This window comes from Thermobia domestica, chromosome 7 (assembly GCF_964235325.1).
Source record: "Thermobia domestica chromosome 7, izTheDome1.hap1.1, whole genome shotgun sequence".
Classification (NCBI taxonomy): Eukaryota; Metazoa; Arthropoda; class Insecta; order Zygentoma; family Lepismatidae; genus Thermobia; species Thermobia domestica.
The window spans coordinates 235,485,725-235,507,629 of NC_137460.1; the positions used below are offsets into that span (position 1 = coordinate 235,485,725).

General features: G+C 36.1%; 1 protein-coding gene across 2 annotated transcripts in view; it reads right to left on the bottom strand.

The window, feature by feature from the left end:
* Positions 1-3,093: 3,093 nt before the first annotated feature.
* LOC145690759 (uncharacterized) overlaps positions 3,094-21,905 on the bottom strand; it is a 75,597-nt gene continuing 56,785 nt past the window's right edge. The window contains exons 1-2 of one of the 2 annotated variants that reach the window (XM_081765979.1): positions 17,181-17,379; positions 3,094-3,997 (exon numbers count right to left, since the gene is read on the bottom strand). In XM_081765979.1, the coding sequence (XP_081622105.1) occupies positions 3,144-3,997; positions 17,181-17,337 (1,011 nt within the window). In that variant the 5' untranslated portion in view covers positions 17,338-17,379 and the 3' untranslated portion in view covers positions 3,094-3,143. Of the gene's footprint in view, positions 3,998-17,180; positions 17,380-21,905 lie in introns of those variants that run through there. The other variant, XM_081765977.1, reaches the window with a different exon arrangement.

Genomic DNA, 21,905 nt, shown 5'->3' on the forward strand with positions numbered 1-21,905 from the left:
ACTATGTTAATCACAGAAACGGTTGTTAAATGATTAAATGACACTAGAGCTCCTCGTGGCTATATGGACAGCATACGCGCCTCTTTGGCGTAGGTAACCTGGATTCGATTCTGCGCGGGAACACATGTAGTTCGGATCCCATACTAAGCTGTAGGTCCACATCTCACAGCCTCGCTACTGAACAGGACGCTACACTCAATTCCATTTACTCAATATACCACGTTCCAAGTTATTTTGGAACGCTTCTGGTGTATTAAGACAATTATATAGAAGAATAAGAAAATCTAGAGGTAAAAGCAACTAGTCGTAAGTCTAAAAACTCCTTCAAATGTAGTAATTGATTTCACACAGAGAGCGTGTTATAGTTCTTCAGTAATCAGTGCTTGAAACAGAGCTGCGAACATCTAAAGCATTGGTACGCTTCCTACAATAAATGAAAGCATCTATCATCGGGATCCTATCAGTTCTTGCCTTCTATCCCCATTTAAATGAGATTCTTAGTTGTTGTTGTAAAAAACTTACTTCAATACAATTATTGGAATTTACATAAAACTATACTTTCTTTATGACATTACCTTTTTAACATCTTTTAAATATTATGAAAGGTCCAAGATTGGTTAGTACTACTTGTATGTCTATTCAGTGCTGCTTTAATTCTAACAGATATATTTCTTTCGTTGCATGCTATTATACACACATACTCGCACGAACACAGAGATCTGTTATATTCCACTGTTTAGCAAATTGTGTATAAAGGAACTGAACTTTTATAGACTGTTCTGAAAAGCCTATATTGCGAATAACTTTTTGTCTTTTATTTCAGTGAATAACTTAGCCATGAAGAACATTGCAAATTTAGAAGTTATGACAGATACTATTGTTACATAAGTGTGTCACATCAAAAAAAGAAGAAAAAAAAGTATATATGGACCTGTGCTCGAAACTGGATAATTTCGGACTTACAGAATTCCGAATATATGAAATAAGTGAACTTTAAAAAAGTTCATTGCTCCACTACTATGGGACCTATCGCAGTCAGGTCAAGACATCATTGAGGAACTGCCATGTAAACTATCCAAATATTCATCTTTCAGAACCTCCGGTATTTGCAGAATCAGTTTTTAGAGAGGCTGTTTGGGAGTACTTGATCACTCTCCACCTACCTCTCTAAATATTGGTGTGCAAGTACTGGAGCATTCTTAAACATTGATATTTGGATAGTTCACATACCAGTTACTCAGTGATGTCTTGACCCGACTACGATAGGCCCCATAGTAGTGCAGCTATGAACTTTCACGTATTATTTCATTATTTCACGTATTCGGAATCCTATAACTCCGAAACTATCCACTTTTGAGCACGGGTCCATATAAACTTTTTTTCTCATTTTGGTGTGAGGAAAATGTTTCCAAATATAATGTGACACATTTATGTAACACTCTGTATATAAAATGCTATTAAACTAATAATGGTTTTCGGACCTTTTCTTACAGCGTATAAACCAGAAATAGAAATACAGTTTATGAAGTCACTCAGGTTTTTATCAAGCAGTCGAATTTTTAAGTATAAGTTCATTTATTAGCATTCTGCAGACACTACTATCTGACTGACTTTCTAAAATTTCAGTTTTATTCATTTTCTTTAACTTTTAAAAATAAATAAAATAAAATGGCGGGTGAAAGTACCGAAGATCCATATATATTTCTTTTTCGTTTTATCGTTATACTAGAATGGGCAACCACTTCCGATTTTCATTAGAAGTCTGATATCGTGCAAGTCGTGCCTCGTCGACTTCTCCCACCATTTTTAAGTATTACATAACAATTCCTTTTCCCGATTTCAATACCACAATTTATTTCTTCTTTTTCTATATATGCATATGTTGTTGGATTACTATAAATCCCTGCATTGAATTAGTTTTTAAGGTGTATTAATAAAAATAAGCAACTAAACCGGTTATTTTTCAAACTTACCGTGATTTCTCATGAATGTTAATAAATAATTTTTTCAAAACATAAAAGTTGATTCTATATATACAGCATCTCCATATATCCTGTAAATTTTTGAGTAAAGTCCTTTAGAAACGTGGATTTAAACTGATGGAGTATATTATTATTAGCAAAGAACAGAGACACTGGATTCCTCACCGCAATCCACCACCATTTTTAGAACACCCGATATATATGTATATATCGCTGGTGACGATCTTAAAAAAAATATTAAAATACACTAAAAATTATATTCAAAAATATACTTAATGTTCAAGATCATAGTTTCTATCTCCTACTAGATACTTAAAATTCTTTTAAATCCGCACAATAATTAAAATCAACTCATTTCCTGAAAAATTCCTTTAGTAATATCCATCAAAAATCAAGACTAACCTTCAGTAAGATAAATACTAACTTATTATTACTATCTTTTTGAACTCGGAAAAGAAATGGTTATCCGATACTCTACTCCCAAAAATGGTGGACGAAATCAAAGGAACACGATCTCCTCGGAATGGGACTCTAATGACAGACAGGAGTGAATTCGATTACTTGGCCTTAAACCGAGTAATTAACTTACGACATTTGAAAGATAGGAGTTAAACGTAACGATACAACCCAGAAGGAATACTGAAGAAGATTATATAGGCTATAAAAGTTACATTAAAGATAATTTGCAAAGTAGTGGGGTATATAAGATTTCTGTCCATAACAGGAAATTCATACAGGAAATTCATCAGCATTTAGAAGAGAACACAAACTGAATTCCGATCATAGTTCTCTTTTCTCGAAATGTAGGAGTCATGACAACGATTTAGATATAGCAATACCAAAAATCGAACATAAATGTATAACTATTGTGCGCACCATAGGTGTATTTATTGCATACTATTTCAAGGATTTTTTATTCTTAAGATTAAGAGTGCTTTTACTTATAGTGTCTCTTACACCTCTATATGCTGTTTTTATCCCACCAGAAGAAGAATTCTCAAAGAACAGGAAACGTAGTTTGGGAAACTTTGAAGAAAGGGATAGTAAGAGATGTTTCTGCTTATTTACTTCTTGTAAAGGCTTAAGGTAACTTTCAATAATAATGATATGGTAAAACGATTACCTATTTATTACGTCATGCTTGTATACATAGAACGCAAGTCACTCAGTACTAGTCGCGCTCTCGTTTCGCCTTCGTTTTCTTCGACTTCCCTCGTTTTCAATAGATGTCTGTAGTATTGCTAGAAGCATTTCACGTTGTTTATTTTGCACTTCAAGCACATTTAGTAACTTCTGCTCGAAACTGTCCAATTTGGCACTGTTTTTCTCTAAAAACGACATTATTGCATTAAAAGTTCGGCTAGGTTTATACAATGATTCACTACCAATTGTTATAGGTCCTGTGTCACTAGATGGTGCGACATCATCATTGACACAAGTATCCGACTTCGTTGTGCACACTGCAACCGACAGAGGCTGATCTGTTACTGGTGGAACACTACGAATAGGTTCACACGTGATTGGGTTCGTAATAGGCAAGGGGATTGGATTGACAGCAAATAACAAAAACGGTGCCGGAGCATTTGTCGTTTGTTTTTCTAATACACTGGGTGTTGGGGATATATTTGATTTATGTTTCGCAGACAACATTAGCACTTCATTCATGGAGTCATAGTACTTTGGAGGCCGCCGGATTTTAGCTCCTTTTCTGCCTTGCTCTTGCAAGAATCTTACGTATGAACTCTCAAGTGTTCGCCATCTTTGATAACACTGTTTGCCAGCTTCCTTTATGTTAGAACATGGTAACGGAGTCCCCAGATTACACATTTCTTCTGCTACCATTTCCCATAATTTGATCTTTGGTCTATTTTTACTGTTCAGCAATTTCTGAAATTTATCTTGTTTCACCACATCGATCAGTACATCCGTGGAATCTTTACCATTCCTAGCTGTTTGTTCCCAAAATTTCTCTAACACCAAAGCTGTTGCTTCATCAAAGGAGTCAGAGATAGATCCTGCAGAAGAATAAATAAATGAATAAATTAGTCTGAACTATTTACGATTTGAATTTCATATTTATTACAATAAAATTGTTAACGACGGTACATTGACTTACCGTGTTATCAATAACTAAAATAACAAAGACAAATAGATCAGTCAGAAGAAAGAACGTTACGATAGAGATTCGAAACAATCCAGGATTTATCAATAAACAACTTTGCCATCATGTACAGTGATAAATTAAGGTCTATTCAATTTTGTATCAAACTATTCGATCTTAAAAAAAAATGTATGTGTACCAGAAATGGTCATATTAAGGACTATTCTTGTATCTTTTATACAATGACTGTTAGCTTGTATGAGAGCACTATGGAAGTTCAATTGTTTGATAGCCCGTTCCTTGTTTTGTATAGGGATGACCAGAACCGGTTCCTGGCGGAACCGGTTTTCGGGTCTGAACGGATCCGGTTCTGGAACCGGTTTTTCGGATCCAGGTCTAGAACCGGTTTTTCGGATCCAGGTCTGGAACTGGTTCTGAAAACAAAACCGGTTCCGCTGGAACCGAAACTTTGTGACCATCCCTACGCTAAACCCGAGCTGCTGGCAAGCTGTGAACAGTATGCCACATGAAATGGTGGAAGCGACAGACAGGCGCCCAGGCGGCGGCAGCTTGTCTCATTTGGCTAAATAAACTGGGTAACTGGCAAACTCATTGGTTAAACAGGCAAACTGGCCAACTCATTTGGCTAAACACCCACTGGTGGACCAATTTTTTTTTTCTGGGGGCACAAGCGGGTCTGGGCGGGGAAGGCACAAGCGCATGGTCCTCTTTGCATTATTTTTGAAGGTGAACTTTATGCCTCATTTACGGGTATTTGGGGCTTTTGGATCCAGGTCTGGAACCGGTTCCTAAGATCCGGTTCTAGAACCGGGTTTTCAGATCCAGATCTGGAACCGGTTCTTAAGATCCGGTTCTGGAACCGGGTTTTCGGATCCAGGTCTGGAACCGGTTCTGAAAACCGGATCTCCGACCGCCGGAACCGGAACTTTGTGGCCATCCCTAGTTTTGTAGGCTTCTTGAGCAGAGTCAGCTGTGAATTAATTGAAAACTCGATATTATTTTGTATTCGAGAGATCCGCAACTGCACCAGTAAAGGACACTTGATTCTGACAAGAGGAAGTCCAATATTCATAGAAAACAAGCCAATCACAGTCAGGGCCGGATCTACCATATGTGCAACACGTGCATTTGCACGAGGCGGCAAACTCTGTCATAACTATATTGTTTAAAACAAATATTTCTTGTTGGAAACAGACTTCATCAAGTTGGTATTTAAATTTACTAAGCTGACCTAATATTTGGATACTACATTCATAAATCACGTTTCAGTCGCATTAGTCACATGGACAGTGCTAAGGCAAATGGCCAAACAATTCCCAGCATGAATTTCATGAATTGCATGATTGTTGTCAAATTCAAGTACTTCTTTCCTGCTGATATACGTGCTGTCAGCGACGAACAGATAGAAAGATTCGACCAAGACATAATGGCAATGGACAAAAGGTACCAGGGACGATGAGATCCTTCAATAGTTTTTTTTTTTAATTTCTTTTTTAAGAGAAAGCAATAATTCTTACAAAAGAAGGAAGTAGTGTACGTAGGTGTTCGTAAAATCTTGAACACATTTGTGGGTTATCACGTTTCACTCCCGTATATTATTCGTATTATATTCAGACCTAAATTCCCCATTCAGTACTCAAAGAGATTATGCTACAAAAAGCAAAATTTGTTCTTTTTATAACTTTATGAATATTTCTTTTGTGATTTTTTTATAGTTTGTTATTATTGTTATGCAATTGCAATCAAAGAAAAATTCTAAATATTGTTTCGTTTAATTAATGTTTACTGTTGGTAAAATACATCGAAGTGCCGTACTTTTTGGGGGGAGGACGAGAGGGTCAAACAAAACCCCATTAGAGGCATTTATTGAAATCAGAACTATCTTTGGTATCTATTTATGTATAAATGGGTCTGAATCAAAGTGAATTCAAATAATTCGTATTTTTATTCACTTTCCTTACTGATATGCAAATTAAGTCGTTGTGTTTCTTTAACTTGACAAATAAAAGTCGTAGTGAAATAACTTGGACTAAATTAGTTCTTCTGCACTCTGCAGTATTTTGAAATTGTCCATATGTAATTCTGTATAATGGTTTCACTTGTGCAACTGTTTATTTTTTTGTCCTTCTGAAATGGCTCTTGACAATTATATTAACAAGTATGTAAAGATCAGTACGATGTATTTTTATCAGGAGTCCTTCGTGAGTGAGTCGGCAGACGTATCGCCAGTTAATCCTGGTTTCGAGTTCAAATAGAGGACAATTTCTCTCGAATGTAAGCCGAGAAGAGGTTTGGATTTCGCTTTAAGCTTATGTAATCCCTTCCAGCGTAACTCGATTGTTGTATAATATCAAGGCGAAACAAACTTATTTCTGTCCATACGTGATGTAAATACATATAACAGTTAGCAAATCATTTAAACAACAACAACAACAACAAAAAACCTGGTTTAAACCAAACACCGGATTTAAACCAAAAAAATCTGTTTTTTTTTTCAATAAAAACCATGCTTTTTGCCAACCCTGATTTGTATTATTGTTTATTGTAAATTGTATTGTATTCTATTCTATGTCCGTGCTTGTGGTAATGAAGCATTTTTTTTTAAAGCATAGATATATAAATATATTTATTTCTCTTAAAATAATAGTGCGATTTTTCTGAAATTTTTATTGAGTATTAATCAAGCTTTCTTTGGTTTAATTCTTCTTATTATTATTCGTAAGGGAACAAAAGCTAGGGTTATGAAATACGCGAGAAAGGGAAATTTTCCGAAAGTCTCTCTGTAGCAGGAAAACTATAGGTGATGGAGAAAAACTGAATGCATATTCGAATTTAGCGCACACAGTTCCTTCAAGATCAAGTTTTTTCTCTTATGTTACAAAAACCTTGTTAACTAGTGTTATTATTTATTAAAAAAAAAAAAAAAAGAAAGAAAGAAAGAAAAAAGACATAACGAGATTGTATTTGTAGTGTTTAGCCTTTTCTGTGTGCTGTGAGAAGTCAACATGGGGCTGTAGGTCAACTTCATTTCTTTTTGATTTCAATTTGCAGTGTCGGCGAGAAATTGATACGGTACGTTTGACATAACAACATTCTCATGTGTTTTTATTATTTCACTTTGTATCGTGATGCATAAAGAAGTCCAGTAATATATATATATATTATGTGTGTATAAGTGTTTATATGTGTGGGTGTATGAGGTTCAAACTTATTTCCCTACAAACATGAGGCATTTTATACGTTTTCGTCGACGCTATAACTCGTTTTATTAATAGTTTATTATTATTATTATTCAGTGAAATACATTTTCATTAAATAAAATTATGATGAGGTAGCATATTTAAAGTTGTGGCTTTTAAGACCTGTTCTTTCTGGAGAAAAGGGAATGGGGCGGCAAATGACGCCATTGCACGGGGCGACAAATTACCGAGGGCCAGCCCTGATCACAATTTATTAACGAGTAAATCATTGCCCCATACATCTAAGTAATTGTAAATAAGAAACTTGTACAAAATAATCTTATATAAGGACACTGAACAACAATATCGGATTAACGAAATGAAAACTATTCCTACATGAAAATTACATGAATTGCTACCTTTGCATTAACTTCGATATCACAATAGGAATTTGAAACTGTACATCATTTCTCTATTTATTTTCCTTCTCATAGTATTCCGACGTTATTTGGATGTAAGGACACTAGGTAATACATACTTCTTTGGCCACCGTCTATCCTTTAGCTTACTCGGTTTTGGCCACATTAAAGTCTACTTAAACATGTTAAGGATTTTTTAAAATCTTTTTTCATTTTATTGGCCTGTGGAGGACTGAGTTCTTGATTTTCAGCTGAGTAGATTGGTTAAACTAACATTTCTTCCCCCAGGGATACCAGATGCATACAATTATCTTAATTTTGTTCAGAGTTTCCACCAGGGCGTCATTTGGGAAGAACAGGGGGCAATATATATTGTCGTATATTTCACATACATTTATACATATATTGAAACTAAATAATTTTAATCAACTGTTTAGTAATATACTAATGAAAATTGTGAATTGGGTGTGAATATACTAATGAAAAATTGTGAAATTTTCATTTTGAGAGCTTTGAAAAAGTAAACTGTGCTAAGCAATTGCAAAACAAGTAATAATTCATTATGAATTAATGAATATTAATTTAAACACTTGTCTTTATTTAACATATGCCTGTTTCACTTTTTAGAAAATACTTGTAAAATGTCAGATGAATTTCGAAACTATAAATAAAACCAACTTTGTGCTTGAAAAAAGTATTTGCAAGCCAATAACGTATTAAATGAAATAAAATTGTTCTGAAGATCCATGCCTCAATTTGACAGAATTTTATATTATCTTCCTTTACTTAAATGACGCCAATATTAAGACGAACCTAATAGTAGCTATCTGTCTTTCAGTTTATAATGAATCTGTACCTTATGTTCGTTAATGAACACCAGAAATGCTTGAAAAATATTTGCAGAAAAACAGTTTTTCTTATTAATTTCTCGATTAAGTCTTATTCTGTATTGATGAAACTTTTTTTTTAATCGAATACTGAATCTGATTGACAAATAGTAATACCGGTACGTATATAAATGGGGTATCCGCCAGAATGTGTGCGGAAAATATAAAATTTAAGTAAGCAGAGTAATCAAAATTCCATAATGTATTTAAACATGTTATTTCAATATTTATTTTGCAGAGTTGACAAAAAAAAAAAACTATGGAAACATTCATTCATATATTGGACATGAGATTCGAACTTGGAACCTCTCTGCTAAGAAGCATGTCTATTAGTGGTTACGTCGTTACTTTCGGTGCTAACATTTATTACAGTGTTTTATTACGAGACTAATGAAGAAATAATCCCAAATTCCAGTAAGCAACTGATAAATACTGGTAACTGTATATGTGTGTAAAACTGACGTCAGAGGACATAATTAATTATTCTGATCTTATCAATCAAATCTTAGTCCTTACAACTCCTTACTCATAAACTCAGCAAGAACTTGCTTAGACCTTTAACACCGAGAATAATAAGTCATAACAACAACAACAACAACAATAATAATAATAATAATAATAATAATAATAATAATAATAATAATAATAATAATACACCCTCCATTCCAAAAGAAACCGAAATTTTGAAAACAAATAGTACCACTAGTGCCATCTGTTGTAATATTTTACCGGTAGATGGCGTAGTCCCTCATTGACAACTGGTATAAATGTCATGACATTTGGATGCACGGCAACAAAGTTATTGCGTTTCAACTGTCAGTGTGTTGTGTACATCGGTCGGAAAATGAGTTTCAAACAACGAGCTGCAATTGAGTTTTGTGTTAAACTGGGTAAAACCTTTAGTGAAACGCACCAAATGTTACAAAATGCATATGGTGATGAGTGTCTATCCCGTACGCAAGTTTACGAGTGGTTCAGGCGATTCAAATCGGGTAGAGAGACGCTGGATGATGACGAAAGATCAGGCCGTCCCAGAACCGGATTATCGGAAGAAAACATCGAAAAAGTGCGTGAATTCATCAAACATAACAAACATAACATAACTTGGGCGTCATGAAGCGTTTGCTGGCAAGAATTCGTCGTATTCGGCCCGAATATTGCGAAATCGGCAGTTGGACTCTTTTGGACGATAATGCACCATCACATCGTTCGCGACTTGTAACTGAATTTTTGGTCAAAAATCACATTATTCGGTTGCATCATCCGCCCTATTCACCAGATCTCGCTCCGTGCGATTTCTATCTGTTCCCGAAACTGCATTTGGCGATGAAAGGAAAGTGGCACGCATCGATTGATGCCATTGAGAAGGCGACGACCGCCGTCCTAAAGACCATTCCAATAAAGGACATGGAGAAGTCGTTTGACAACTTGTTGGTGCGTGCAAATATGTGTATCGATGCAGAAGGGGAATACATTGATTAATAAAAATGATTTGCTCCAAAATGTACATTGCTTTTTGTTTTTTTAAAACGTTCGGTTTCTTTTGGAATGGAGGGTGTAATAATAATAATAAAATCTTTTATATAATAACTGATACTATGTGTCAGGTATAAGCGTCTTTCGAGTATGTTTCCATATTAGATCTAGAATAAAAACTTTTCTAAACCCAACTTAAATTTTGCCAGAAGGCAGTAGGAAAATTAATTATTAGCTTTGCCCTGCTTGAATCTAAATCGGAAACAGTTTCAATGTTATTATTTAAAATATTTTCCTGCAAAATATTTACCTGCAAATTACTTGTAGCCATAACGGTCATGTACCCTAAAGTAACCCTCCACCGTGGCGTATAAACAAGTACTTTTTTAGGTACCAAGAGTCGATTGTCAAAGAAACAGGGTTGAGTTGATTTTGAGTTTAACGTCTTTCAGCAGCGAGGTTATATGAGACAGGGCCTACTGGTTAACGTGAAATCCGAACCACATAAGCTCACGCCGGGAATCGAACCCACGTCTCCACACGAAAGACACGTACGCTAACAGCTTAGCCAGGAAGGAGCTCCAAATATACATGGTATATGAAAGGATTTTTAATGGGACCCCTATTGCACACGCACCACAAATGAGTACTTAAACATTACTCTTTTTGTGAAGTAATAGATTTTACCAATAAAATTTCAATTTTTACGCACGACTCATTTCAATCTATTCCCAAAATTTTGCAACTAGGTGAGGAATTATAACGAGCACATTAAGAATATGGATGCATATTGGTACGAAACTTCAACATTACGTTTGCTTGTGGAAATAGTATACTGTTTCTTTGAAAAATGATTAAATCCCTCTTGTATATATTAGATGGTAACTACAAATATATAAAGTAATAAGCAAATAAAATAATTTCATACATATATTATTGTTATACAGATTGTAGAATTGGTTTAGCCTATATATATTTTCACAAGTTGTTAAAGAAGAGCATTGTATACTATTTGATCTAAATATTCTATCTATTATATACTGAGTTTTATACAATTTTGTACAAATGTACATGTAATATGGTCTACAGAGTGATTAATCAATCTAATCTAATCCTCACTTTTATTTTATTGACGACTGCCTACCAAGCCAAAGGACAAAAAGCCCAACCACAGAATTACGTTTCGATGGACTATTGTGAGCGTATTCCTGCCTTTTTGCAATGCATTTTGAACAACTATGAACTCAAAATTCGATTTGGATCACCGTCTCTAGGAATTACGCTTCATCAAGCCAAAAAACCTCAACAAATTATCTCATCTCTAAGTTTTGATTCAAATTTACAAATGGTGAGACCAACTAAAATACAATAGCTGAATAGTCAACTTCCATCACCTTCTTATAAGTTGACTATATTACACGCTCCAATTAGTATACCCACGCAAACACAAAAAGTAGGTCTCTTTCAGATGTGCTATGGAACGTATGGCGCGTTGTTGTATCTTCACATATAAACAATCTGTAATTGTGAGAAAAATATCCACCAACCCGTGCTAGGTGGTAAATACAAGCTGTCATTCGATCTACCGCGCGTCTGGATAGGGCAACGCAGGAGGTTGCATGCGATAGCGCGAGTGTATGGTCCATGGGGAGCAGGAATGTTACCAAGGCTGGGTATGCGTACAAAGGGAGATTTCTCAGTTTCAATATATGCAAATACGGGTATTGTTCCCATGGTAAAAAGTAGTACCAGTGTTTTTGTCCGAGTAAGGTACTAACTGGAACATTTGTGAACTTCCCTTTTTTTCTTTAAAAATCAAAATCTTTCTTTTCGGTATAAAAATTACTGACCATGCGAACAATGCAATCTTTTGAGCTTCAATGTATCCTTTAAATTTCTTTTTCTAACGGGTCATTCCATATAAATTCAACACTGATTTAAACTCACCATCTCAGATTTTAATGAAATTTGGTACATAGATGCCCTCGAGATAGACTAAGAAATATACCAAATTTCAGCTTCATATATCGAGCGTTATTGAAGATAGGGCTATGTAAAGTTTGGAAAAAATGCCCAAAAAAGCATGTTCAATGTATTTTAAAATTGGAATTGCAGCTCTTCTAATTGAGCTAGCGAGCTGGTTGAGGTGTCATTTTACAGCATTTTCCATGCCCTTTCCTGTGATAAACACCCATATAGGCTAATCTAAATTTTTATTATCAAAATCAAAATTTTACTTCAAATTTTTTTTTTAAAAAGTACATATTTTAAAATTTTGAAATTAATTCCATGAATAGATACTATTGTTGTAAAGCACCTAGCAAAATATGAATTTGGGATGATAATGGGTTCATTGTTTAAAAATTTAAAACTAATACTTATTTTTCAAAAATACTCTGTACGTAGGGTAATAACACAAGAATACCAACTAGGGATGATTCCATACCGGGACCAAGTATCCGGGGAGTATCTCATCGCACGGAATCTGTTTTACAATTTCTTATTTTTATACTTGGTTGGCAACACTCACAAACTGGGGTTCTTGGAAGAGGAATATGTCCGAAGTATATTTTCTCTAGTGACGAATTATGTTTATGCCACGTTTCATGGATATACATCCAGTGGTACAGAAACCGCCAGCCTCGTTGTATTTACAATTCGTTGGTAACACTGACGAAATGGGTAGGTTTGGGTACAAAGTGATATTATCAAACCCTTGCCCGAGTCACGTTCTAGCAATGAGCCAAACAGGAACATGATGGGCTCAGGGCCTTACGCGTCATGCATTGTAACATTTATTTTTACTTCTGTTGAATATACCATACACAGGGTCACAAACAGCAACAAACAGGCCCCTTATAGGGTCAGGTTGCGGGTTTGCCCGTTATTTGAAAACGGTTTCGTATTTCTCAAGGCAAGAGCTTTCAGACGATATATAGATTTTCCCCAGGTACTTGGTCCCGGCATGGAATCATCCCTAGTAAGTTTTACACTTTTGTGAAAATAAAAATGACCACTAATCTGAAGAAAGAGTACAGATGATTTCATAGTAAAACTTTTCAATAAATAATAGGACATGCTTATCACTTGAAATTTGAAAAAGCCATATTTGTTCGACATACATCACTTTCAAGGAGAACACAACTTCTTCCATCGGGAGCTATAGGATTCACATTTGTCAGAACGTCCACTACAGACATCCACAGAACAACAGCGTGGAATGATGGAAATGGCCAGGTGGATGAAGGAAAGTTATTTTTACTTCATCAAGTTCTTTATTTTTCTGTAAAACATATCCGAACCACCAATTTCCCTCATAGAAAGCGGTAGCATAGGCTGATATGTCTTCTAATCAGGGTTGGCAAAAACCATGGTTTTTATTGAAAAAAAAACAAAAAACCTGTTTTTTTGTTTAAACCCGTTTTTTTTTTTTTTTGGTTTAAACCTGTTTTTTTTATTATTATTATTATTTAATTTGCTGTCTGTATTTATACTACATATGGACAGAAATAAGTTTATTTCGCCTTGGTGTTATTATGCAACAACCGGGTTATTCAGGAAGGGGTCACATAAGCTTAAAGTGGAATCCAAACCGCTTCTCGGCTTACATCCGAGACAAATTCTCCTCCATTTGAACTCGAAACCGGGACTAATTGACCACAAATGCGATACGTCTGCCGACTCATTTACGAAGGATTCCTGATAAATATACGTTGTACTGATCTTTAGATATAATTGTCAAGAGTCATTTCAGAAAATCAAAAAGAATAACCATTGCAGAAGTGAAACCATTACATATGAAAAATTTCAAACAATTTCAAAGTACCGCAGAGTACAAAAGAACTAATTTAGTCCAAGTTAGTTCACTACGACTTTTATTAGTCCAAGTTAAAGGAAAAAAATGAAATCTTTAAGTTTTACGTCCCACGATTATGCCGGTTAGGCTAAAGGAGACGGATGAGAAATGAGTGAAATGGTGGAATGAAGAAAGTGGGAGGAAACGGGAGAACCCCGAGAAAACCCACGAGCATGACATTTGTCCACCACAAAGTCCACACGGCGCGAGCTGGGATCGAATCAGGGACCCCAAGCACCGGAGGTGAACGCTCTACCACGAAAATCATAAACCAACATGTGTTGCATGTAGTCACTAAAAAGTACGAACGCTATCTAACCGAGTTAGGTCACAGCATAGCTGCTAGGCAGACACGGTCCGGAGGAAGCAAGCACGTCAGCGAAGGTGGGTAAACGCGTAAGCGTAGAAAATGAAAATATATACTTTTGAATTCCTATAACATTTGTAATGATCTGAGACTAGTTACGCAACACCTATAAATATTGCTTCCTAAAAAAAGAGCAGACTTTAGGAAGATGAGATGCCGGTACTTACATTTTCTGGAGCGTTTCCACCTTTACTTTGTTTTGAGAGGCACTGTGGCATAAAAAATATTCTTCATAGTTATAATAGATCTCGATGAGAGGAACACAACCAGAGAAGAAAAAATCCGATTTTTGGAATTTGAAATAATCTCAATATTCGGTAATTACAGTGCTACTTGAGAAGCGATTACTTGATGTTCCAAAATTCAGATCACGAAAAAGGTTTTGAACTGTTTCATTCCTCTCGAGATCTATAATAATTATCGAAAACATGCCATAACGCTTCACTCCGACCGAAATTCGTTCCGTAAATTTTACAAAAGGTTGTGTGCCTAAACTTCAGCAGGTTACTCTCTTTATTTTACTAGATTTTATCTATATACAAAGTTATCACGAAAGGGAATCCGAATATTTAATGTAAGTTAAATCTTACGTGCCGGAGAGTAGACCCAGCGACATGGAACCTACTCAAAATTAAACTACCATAACTAAACCTAAATTAAATTAATCCAATCTAATCAAACCTGATCCACATTACACTACCTTAAGATAGCCTAACACTGAATATTCTGAACGTACTCTACAGCATAGGAAAGGGTTACCTTCCGCATGTGGCGGCACCGAAATACAAAATTTAAGGGAAAATGAACAGAATAAGACGAAATGTCAACATGAGAATAAGAAAAAAGTGAAAGATGTCATTTAGAATCTCCCCCAACTGTTTTCATGGCTCCAAAGCCGAGTACCTTCTTACTGTCTACATTGTTCAAAACAACGAGCCTTGGGGGGCTTCTAACTCTCCTTGGTGGTTGCCGCTTATTCAACTATATCTTGTGCAACACTATACACTAGAGACCTGCACGGGCCGGGCTTGGGCAGGCCGACACTGTTATTTCTTTGGGCCGGGCCGGGCTTGGGCTTGCCGGCACTGATTTCTCTTCAGGTCGGGCCGGGCTGGGGCCGATCAATTGCAATTCTTTAATAATTATTGACTTTCGTTAAAGAGTAAAGCCAAACGTTGAAGAAGCGTGTCCGTGAAAAATGTTACAACGAATGCAATAGCTATTTACAGTTTGTGTTGCTTAGCGGCTCTACTTTCACTATAGAGGATTGCAGGCATTATGCGGTAAATTGAGCTCTGATCTTGACCTTCATTGAACTCAAAATATAACAAGAAGGGTTGGGAATGTTTTGCCTGTCGCTAAACAATATTACCATTTTCACTTTATGCTAAAAATCAATTAAGTTAGATTTCTGTTACAGGGAATGGAGTTTTTGGTCTCTCGGTGACAGGTAAAGTTCTAGGAGGCAATGGTACCATTCGGGAGACAAGCGTCAGGTTGTGAACCAGAGTTTAGAAAATGTTTCTGAGGGTTAGGTCAAATTTAGTACTAAATTTTGAAAAAGATTCGGGCTCGAGCTAATTTTTTTAAAAAAATTATCGGGCCGGGGCCGGGCCAAAAACTTTTAAAATTTATCGGGCCTGGGCCGGGCTTGGGCCAAGAATTTTGAAAAACTTACCGGGCCGGGCCGGGCTCGGGCCGAAAGGTCTCTACTATACACTACGTATGTGCCAAATGAGGAGAAACTAAGATACCCAAAGTGAATGATCATTAAAGAAAGAACAAATAAGGGGTTCGAGCAGACGGTTTTACCAAATAGAAAATTTACAGGTACCGTAAAAGACGATGTGAAACATCTTTCGTGAAAGAGTGACAGTGCAAACATAAGTAATTACTGTCAGTGCACAATATATTGAAATGTATTTTGAGTGATGGTGAAAGTATTGTATGTGTAAGTGCGCTTTTCCACTATCCAGCTTTATGTGTAGACTCTATACCCCCCGTCGGTAACTCGCCTGCTCCCTACGGACGCACCCCCTCGCTACAGCTTGGGCCCTCTGCTATGTTCCTTTTCTGACTCGGTTAGGTAGCATTCGTGCTTTTTAGTGGCCACCTAGCACAAGTTAGATCGTGCTTCATATACTGTAGTTTTTATGCCATACGGCCACATTGTATTTATACTGAGCCCTCCTCAAGTCAATCTCAAATTAGCAGTGGAGCTAATGGAGTATGTTTAGCACAAGGGCTCCACAAGCACGTAAAAAACACTACAGGAGAAATGAATGAGGCAAGTACTTAGATGTAACATAACGTAACCAAATCTAACCTAATGTTAGTAGAATTAAGCGAAATTCTATTATTTTTGGAAAATTATGCGGGACCCCTGCACTAATATAACAAACTAAACTAAACCAACCTACCCTAAGCTAACCGAATGGGAACAGAAATTACCAAAAGTTTTTTTTTTTTTTTGTTTTTTTTTTTAAGAAAGGAGATGGACCCCTTCTGCTAAACATAGAGCGAGCAAATGCATGCTCTACTAAACGAAATGCAAAGCCCTAATCTAAACTGAAAATGTAAATGTGTCGAAATTTGGTAGAAACGTCTGCTCGAGTAATGCCCAAATGAGTAGTAATACATTGAAAAGAGGCTCATTTGTGTTTTATCTGGGGCCGCCATCTGCGGCAGTTTAGCCCATAAAAGTAGTTTTTATTCATGAATGATTGTTCCTTGTGTGTTCTTAGCTGTAACCTGCACAAAGCAATAGTTCCCACCCCTGTTCTTGATGTGATTAGTTTTATCCAACAGAAAACGTTTTCGAATGATCATGCTTAAGCATGTAAACCATACTATGGAACTTTATGTCCTTTCCTGCTAACTGACATGACTTACTTTTTCTATTGTTAGAGATTATCGAATCTTTGCTGCATGTTCCACCACACACAACAGTTTCCGTTGATTCGAGACATTCAACATCAGCAAAATCATCATCGCCTTCTTGTTCTCTATAATCTACACTTAATACAGGATTATCTAAATCCATTAGCATATCTCATACATTCTAAAAGTAAAATATGTCTTGTCTTGTCTTCTTCACCTTTAATGGTGATAAATATTCCCGCACCCCAATAAGAAAAATCTGAAGTTAATGTAAACAAATCATTTACTCCTTCAACACAGTGTTCGCAGATGCTCTCAGGAAATTTTCCCTCTGATGACGGAAAAATTTCCCTTTTCTTATCTTTTTCCCCAGTTTGCTGGGAGTCCAATTCCTATAACAGAAGTTATTCATAAGAATTATTTAGCTAAGAATATAACAGAGGAATTCCTAACTACATTGCTTTTTGCTTCTATTTTTTACATTTCCTTCATTGTTTTTAAACAAAATACTACATACAAATACACCCAGTAAACAACTGGTGCAAATTATGATACTTTGAACATACATACTGTCCCACAATTCATGTGTAAAATTTAATTTCATAGTACTCAGAACTATAAAAGCTAGAACTTTGAAATTTGCAGGCAGTTTAGAGGAAGGCCAGAAGATTTGTTTGATAGCAAAACGAGATCACGGGTGTTATCGTTTGCGGAGTTACAGGGTCAAAGGTCAAAGTGCGATTTTTTTCCTTATGGGATTTCAATGTTTAAATAGTAGTCTCACATGCCATTTTTTGAATATCCATCTCCGGCAGCAAAAATTGATATATCGACATCAATTCTGATCCGAAACAATGTGATAATGAGAAATATGGGCAATCGTGACCCGGTGACCTCTACCAGGTCATCTGTGACTCTTGAAGAAAAAGCTCCCTTTTCAACAGCTTATTGTACACAACTAATTCAGTTGAAGATAATGTTAAGAAAACATATGCACAAAGGATCTACCGAACATCCTTTTTACCAAAACGAAGAGGTCAGCAATATGATCAGAGGTCAAAGGTCACGTAGTTAAAATGTCATATTTGATGTGTCAGCAAATAAGAAACTGTGACATTGGAAGCAATGCTTTGAAGTGCAATAGAACACATGCATAAAGATCCTTCCAACGAGTGTGTATGGGTATAGGGAAAAGGTCCTCATAAGAGGTCAAAGGTCACGCAGTTAAAATTTCATGTTTGATGTGTTAGCAATTATGAAACTGAGACGTTTGAAAAATGATTTGAGCTACCATTGAACACATGCATAAAGAAAGGTCCTTCGGATTGGTGTGTATGGGCATAGCAAAAAGGTCAACAATGTCATAAAAGGTCAAAGGTCACGCAGTTAAAATCTCATGTTTGATGTGTTAGCAAGTATGAAACTGTGACGTTTTAAATAAGGATTTGAGCTTCCACACACATGCAGAAAGATTCTTCCAAGGGGTGCACATGACCATACTGTAAAGTCAATATTGCCTTAAGGTGAAGAAGCTAATTTTGTAATTAAGGTACTGTAGGCAATGATATGTATCTGTTTCTGTGATGTTTAAAACAATTGAATAGAAAATAGTGTGAGTTTCACCTTTTGTTAATTACTTAGCTTTGCTAAACTGCATTTAAAATGTCTTTTTCTTATTGAAACGTATAAATAGCTATTTACTAGAAAGAAATATTTGAAATATATTGTCTTACCTGTACAACAAACACTCGTCCTTGTAGACTGTAAATATTTTTAGTATATTCCAATTTATTCCACGTGACCTCCGTGATGTGCTAAACGTAAGTTCACTCTGTTTACAAGGGTCTTTGTGAAGATTTTTTCAAGTGTGTCTGGAGTTATCTGTTCAACGGCACGCTGTATCGATCGTCGAAGTTCAAGTGTTGTTGAAGGAGTTTTATAAATTTCTTAAGAAAGCCCCTTAGAAAGAAGTCGCATGGTGTTAGATCAGGACTCCTAGCTGGCCACTCAACATCAGAAATCATACTTATTAAACGGTTTGCAAACCTTCCTCTTAGAATTTGTAATGTTGCAATAGTACGATGTGCTGGAGTCACATATCATTGTGTGGATCAAGATTTAAGCGATCAAGTTTAGGGAAAAGAAATTCTCGCAACATATTTTGACACGTAAGTTTATTAACGTTTCCTTTGAAGAAAAACGGCCGTTTTACACCAGTTGCTGTTAGTCCCATCCACACCATAATGCTCCTTTGATCTGCACAGCGTTCAATTCTTTCCGCCGGTGGACTGGGTCCCAAGAACCGTTCATGTGACGAAGACACTGTTCCATTTATTTTATGTACAAAACTCATCATCATGTAGCTTATGTAAAATCTTCATACTGTACGCCTTAACCTCAAGCACAAGCAATATCTTACTCAGCGAAATTTTTTTAACGTTGGGTGCAGTATTCCGGCGACGGATTGATTTTCTTGGTGAACTAAGCACAGAACGGACCACTTTGCGTTTAGTATCCTCTGTAGAGATCCTTACAGGTGGTCCTGGCTTTCGTTGTCGCTGAGGAAGATGTTCCTAGCTAAAACAGTTATTTCGAAACTGTTTGTACAGGTAAAGAATTTGGTTATTGCTTATTTTCACACCACAATGTGCAAACGCCTTTCTCTCCGTTTTTGTTACCTACTTCCTACTAAGAACTGTAGGCGGCACGTTGTTCATTTGTTAGAGTATCCATTGTGACTTACACAATTACACACATACACACTTCCAAACACGTAGGCCTATGAGTATAGGGAAAATAAGAAATACAACAGTTTTTATTTTCTTACACACTCACAAGACATACAAGATTCACGAACTCATTTAATTTTAAGCTCAATTCCACACTCTACTGTCATTCTGTCTGTGTGCAACCAGATTATCATTATAGTAACACCAAACCATCCTTGTGAACGAAACAGACTGATTATTTGACGTGAGCCCAAAACATAAACAGATTGGGCCATATGCAGAGTCCTTCTGACGTGTGATTAGTGCCATACTAAAGCGTTCGACTTACATATGCTTCCTGCAGAAGTCGGACGTTTAGCATGTTGCTAATCATTTGTCAAAACGACTCTGCACAAGGCGGATTGTGTTTATGCCTCAGTTGCGAAAGGATATAAATAAACGGTAAGAGTGTGTCTCTCCCTAGATATGGGGAAGCAATTTATTTCCAGTAGCTATTTTTATTTTCTTAATTTCCTGGGAAAGCATCAAGGAAATATTAAGGCTGCCATCTTTATTTTTCATGAGAATACGGGACATCTTTGTTCTCCCCTCAAACTTCACAACGCAATGCATTGCTTGGAAACAGTTTATTTTCAATGCATTATCCTTTTTGATATGGATACAAAGAAATAAAGAACACTGTAGTACAGCCTGTTCTCAGGATTTTTTTTTAAGAACACCTGAGTGATTTGCATTTACATGTGATATTTTCATTGGAAAATACTACCTACGAAAATTGTGCACCCACTATGCCCTAGAATGTCCTGCACACAATAGTACACATTCTATAATGACTTCCTAAAACTAAGTATTTTTGTTATTTAAAAGAAAAGATTTCCGAGAGCCCAAATAAACATTCTTAATTTTAAATTCCATACCAACTAAATTAGTTCTCAAACATTGCCGTCTCATACTTGCCAATATACGAACTATGAACTTCTTATTTCGTGACCTTTGACCTTTTATGACATTGTTGACCATTAATTATGCATGTATTTCATGGCACCCTTTCTGCATGTATTCTATGGCAGGTCAAATCATTTTTCAAACGTCACAGTTTCATACTTGCTAATACATCAAACATGAAATTTTAACTGCGTGACCTTTGACCTTTTATGACATTGTTGACCTTTTTGCTATGCCCAAACACACCAATTGGAAAGACCTTTATGCATATTTTCTATGGCAGCTCAAATCCTTATTTCCAACATCACAGTTTCATACTTGCTAATACATCAAACATGAAATTTTAACTGCGTAACCTTTGACCTTTTATGATATTGTTGACCTTTTTGCTATGCCCAAACACACCAATTGGAAAGACCTTTATGCATATTTTCTATGGCAGCTCAAATCCTTATTTCCAACATCACAGTTTCATACTTGCTAATACATCAAACATGAAATTTTAACTCCGTGACCTTTGACCTTTTATGACATTGTTGACCTTTTTGCTATGCCCAAACACACCAATTGGAAAGACCTTTATGCATATTTTCTATGGCAGCTCAAATCCTTATTTCCAACATCACAGTTTCATACTTGCTAATACATCAAACATGAAATTTTAACTCCGTGACCTTTGACCTTTAAGAACATTCTTGAACTTTTTCCTGTGCCCATACACATCCGTTGGAAGGACCTTTCTGCATGTGTTCTGTGCCAAGTCAAATCATTTTTCAACCGTCGCCGTTCCATATTTTCTAACACATCAAACATGATATTTTAACTATGTGACCTTTGAACTTTTATGACATTGTTGACCTTTTTCCTATTTCCATACACACCAATTCGAAGGACCTGTGTCCTGTGCAGCATGCATGTGTCCATTGGCAGCTCAAATCATTCTAACGTCACAGTTTCATACTTGCTAACACATCAAACATGACATTTTAACTGCGTGACCTTTGATCTTTTATGACATTGTTGACCTTTTTGCTATGCCCATACCAATCCGAAGGACCTTTCT